Source organism: Arachis ipaensis, chromosome B01 (assembly GCF_000816755.2).
Source record: "Arachis ipaensis cultivar K30076 chromosome B01, Araip1.1, whole genome shotgun sequence".
NCBI lineage: Eukaryota > Viridiplantae > Streptophyta > Magnoliopsida > Fabales > Fabaceae > Arachis > Arachis ipaensis.
Genome location: NC_029785.2, coordinates 20049481 through 20053587, shown reverse-complemented (window position 1 = coordinate 20053587; position 4107 = coordinate 20049481). Strand labels below are relative to the sequence as shown.

Sequence of the window (4107 nt, the reverse complement as noted above, 5' to 3'; positions counted from 1 at the left end):
TGCTCTGTTTCTTGCCTTGCTTTCCTTCTTTTCTGTGGTCTTCTTTGGCTCTAAACAGTTGTGATATTTTCCATCCTTTGTTTAGTAATCGACTTAGCTATTGACATCCATTCTATGTCTTCATCTTCAAAGATTACCCCGGCCTTTTCACACAAACCTAGAATGGTGCTTGGATGGCCTAGCCAAGCTCCAGAGTCATTATTCTCTACTATTTCCTGAATGCTATTGGCAATGATCTCTAGAACTTTCACTTCTCCTCCTTTTATTATGCAGTGCACCATTATTTCTCTATTCACTGTAACTTCAGAGGTGTTTAAAGTGGGGAGTATTGATTTCTCACTATTTCAAACCACCCTTTAGCTTTGGGTATGAGATCACCCCTTCTCAGTTGGTTTGGATTTCCATGTGAGTCTCTTATCCAATCCATGCCCAAAACACAAAGATCACTCACTATGTCCTCACACCTTGGGTCACCATTGATCTTTTCTTCATAGCTAGCTTGGTCAAAGGACCTTGGCCTTATCTTGAGTGCTCTCATGATTGAACTCGGGTTGAAATCAACCTCCACTCCTTTTACATAGATTTTGTATGGAGGGTCATTTTCATTCTCTCTCACTGCATTTGCATAGAAGTCTTGCACAAGGGTCAAACTTACATATGGAGGTTGGTCATATAGTAGCTCCCACCTTCTTTCCCGAATTTCATCCCTTATTGAAGGGTATTCATCCTCCCAAGTTTGAAGACTATTTCGGGGACAACTTCTTTGTTAACCATCCATCCATTGAATTAAAGCTCATGGAATGGAAATTTGAATCTCTTCTCATCAAATTCGGGCTGCCCCATGGGTTGCTTCCCCTTTCTTTTCTTTGCACTGGATGATGAGGCCAATTGAATGCTAATGAGAAACAGCCGAATCCACGCCAAACTTGAAGAGTGCTTGTCCTCAAGCACGAAATAATGTAAAAGATAGAGGTAGAAGAAGAAAATAAGGCTAAATCGATATAGCAAGGGGAGAATGAAGTAGAAAGACAAAGAATTAGAGTAGTGTAAGAAGGTGGGTTTCGAAGAACAAGGCTTTGAGGAATGTGGGATTGTGGTGGTACTTGAAAGAAAAAACATGAAGAGTAATGAGGGGTAACAAGGTTTCGGGTGGGGAAGTAAGGGTGGGTAGCATGTGTATTTATTAGTGAAAAAGTAGTGAGTATGGAGGGTGATGATTTAGGTGATATGGATCTAATGGTGTGCATGCATTTTAGAGTGAGGACAAGGATTGAGAAGAACTGCAATTGGTGAGGTGAGAAGGGTTATGGCTTGGTTATTAATGTGGGAAGAAGACAAAATTACTAGCCAATGCATGTCAAGTGTGCTTCCCCATTTGAACGAAAATCAAGGCTCACATGTGACTAGTCTTGCCATAAACTGATCGAACCCTTCTCTAGCTTGTAAGACCAAGTTTTCCATCAATTCTTTCCTTAGATTCTTCCTTCAAAAATTCAAAATTCTTCTTTGTCAGAGGCGGGAAAACAAACTACTACAACTAATTCTAAAACTAAAATGTTAACTATTTAAGAATTATTATTTTCATGCACTTTCAAGACCAACATGTGACTCTATTTTTGTCCTACATGTAGCATGTGTAGAACACCAAACTTAATTTCTTATTATGCGTTATAAGAATGAAAATAATTAAATCCCAAGGTTAATCTTGTTCAATTCTTTATGAAGCAATCATAGATTGACTATGCATACACCAAACTTGGTGTTTATCATATGCTATATGTATGCTGTAAAACAAATTGCGTTACTTTTGTTTTTGACTCTTGAATTGGAAACCGACTATTAACTAACTTGACTAATCACTACTAAAGCATATAAATAAAGGATAATGAGGATGGGGTGCCTTCCATCGAGCGCTCTTTTATCGTCATTAGCTTGACGTTGCCACTGTGTTCAATGCTCAAGTTAGCTCATGAATGCTTTCCTACTTGTCCCAATTTTCACCCAAATAATGCTTCACCCTATGACCATTCATTGTGAATATTTCCTTCGAAGCTTTATCTAGGAGCTCAACATAGCCATGTGGAGAGACTCTAGTCACCAAGTAGGGACCAGTCTATTTTGATCTCAACTTGCCAGGGAAGATCTTTAGTTTGGAGTTGAACAAGAAAACCTTTTGCCCTGGCTCAAAGACTCTATTTGCAATTCTTTTGTCATACCATTTCTTAGTCCTCTCCTTGTAGATCCTAGCATTCTCATAGGCTTCCAATCTGAATTCCTCCATCTCATTGATTTGCAATAACTTCTTCTCCCCTGCTACTTGAGCATCAAGATTAAGAAATTCAGTAGCCCAAAAGGCCTTGTGTTCGAGTTCCACAGGAAGATGGCATGCCTTTTTATACACTAGTTGGTAGGGTGATCTTCCAATGGAGGTCTTGAATGCTATTCTATAAGCCCACAGTGCATCATCTAGCTTCCATGCCCAGTCCTTCCTAGTAGTTTCAACTGACTTTTCCAAGATTCTCTTAAGTTCTCTATTTGATATTTCTTCCCGGCCATTAGTCTGTGGGTGATATGGTGTTACAATTTTATGAGTCATCCCATAGCTTTAAAGGAGGGTATTCAAGTGTTTGTTACAGAAATGACTACCCCCATCACTTATTATGCTCTTGGGCACTCCAAACCTAGTGAAAATATTCTTTCTCAAGAATTGGAGAACTACATTAGCATCATTAGTGGTGATGGCAATTGCTTCTACCTATTTTGACACATAATCTACTGCCACAAGTATGTATTTGTATAAATATGATGGGGGAAATAGATTCATGAAATCTATCCCCTACACATCAAACAGTTCCACCTCCAGGATATGTTTTTAGGGCATCTCATTTTTCCTTGTTAAGTTGCCCACTCTTTGACATTCATTGCAATGCATCACAAATTCTTGAGCATCCTTGAATATTCATGGCCAGTAGAACTCACTTTGAAGAACTTTTGCAGCTATCCTCTTAGAACCAAAGTGCCCCCCGCAGCTTGATCCATGGCAATGCCATAGGATATTCTTGATTTCCTCCTCAGCTACACATCTTCTAACCATTCCATCCAAACACCTTCTGAATAAGAATGGCTCATCCCACAAGAATTATTTAGCATCATTTGGAAATTTTTTTACTTGTTGCTTTGTGTATTCTTGTGGAATCCTTCTTCCTATCTTGTAGTTTGCAATGTCTGCAAACCAATGTGTTTGTTGAATCATCAAAAGTGTTCATTAGGGAACTTTTCATACATAGGAAATGAAGAGTCTTAATTGATTTTTTGAGGAAGCCTTGATAAGTGATCTGCCACTTGATTTTCACTTCCCTTCCTATCTCTTATCTATATATCAAACTCTTGTAAAAGTAATACACATCGAATGAGTCTGGGCTTTGCATCCTGCTTTGACATGAGATACTTAAGGGCAGCATGGTCAGTGTGAACAATTATTTTAGATCCAATCAAGTAGGACTTAAACTTATCAAAGGAATAAACTACTGCTAGCAACTCTTTTTCAGTTGTAGTGTAGCTTTTTTGAGCTTCATTTAACACCTTACTTGCATAGTAGATCACATGGTGTAACTTATCCTTCCTTTGTCCCAAAACAACACCAATTGCAAGATCACTTGCATCACACATAAGTTCAAATGGAAGTTTCCAATCAGGGGGTGTGATAATTGGTGCTGTAGTGAGCTTGGATTTAAGAACCTCAAAGGCATGCTTACAATTATCATCAAAGATAAATGGTGTGTCAACCACCAACAAATTACTTAATGGTTTGGCAAGTTTTGAAAAATCTTTGATGAATCTTCTATAGAACCCAGCATGTCCTAAGAATCTTCTAATAGATTTTACATTTGTGGGTATTGGTGCACAAAAATTGTGATCATCAATGGCGCCAACAACTTGGTACGCACAATTGTAATCTCAACTCTTTATCACAACTTCGCACAACTAACCAGCAGGTGCACTGGGTCGTCCAAGTAATAAACCTTACGTGAGTAAGGGTCGATCCCACGGAGATTGTCGGCCTGAAGCAAGTTATGGTCACCTTGTAAATCTCAGTCAGGCGGATTC

At 38.8% G+C, this 4107-nt stretch overlaps 1 protein-coding gene across 1 annotated transcript; it reads right to left on the bottom strand.

The window, feature by feature from the left end:
* LOC107647861 lies at positions 2114-2596 on the bottom strand. The gene has a single exon (XM_016351913.1). The coding sequence runs from the start codon at positions 2594-2596 to the stop codon at positions 2114-2116; it is 483 nt and encodes a 160-aa protein (XP_016207399.1).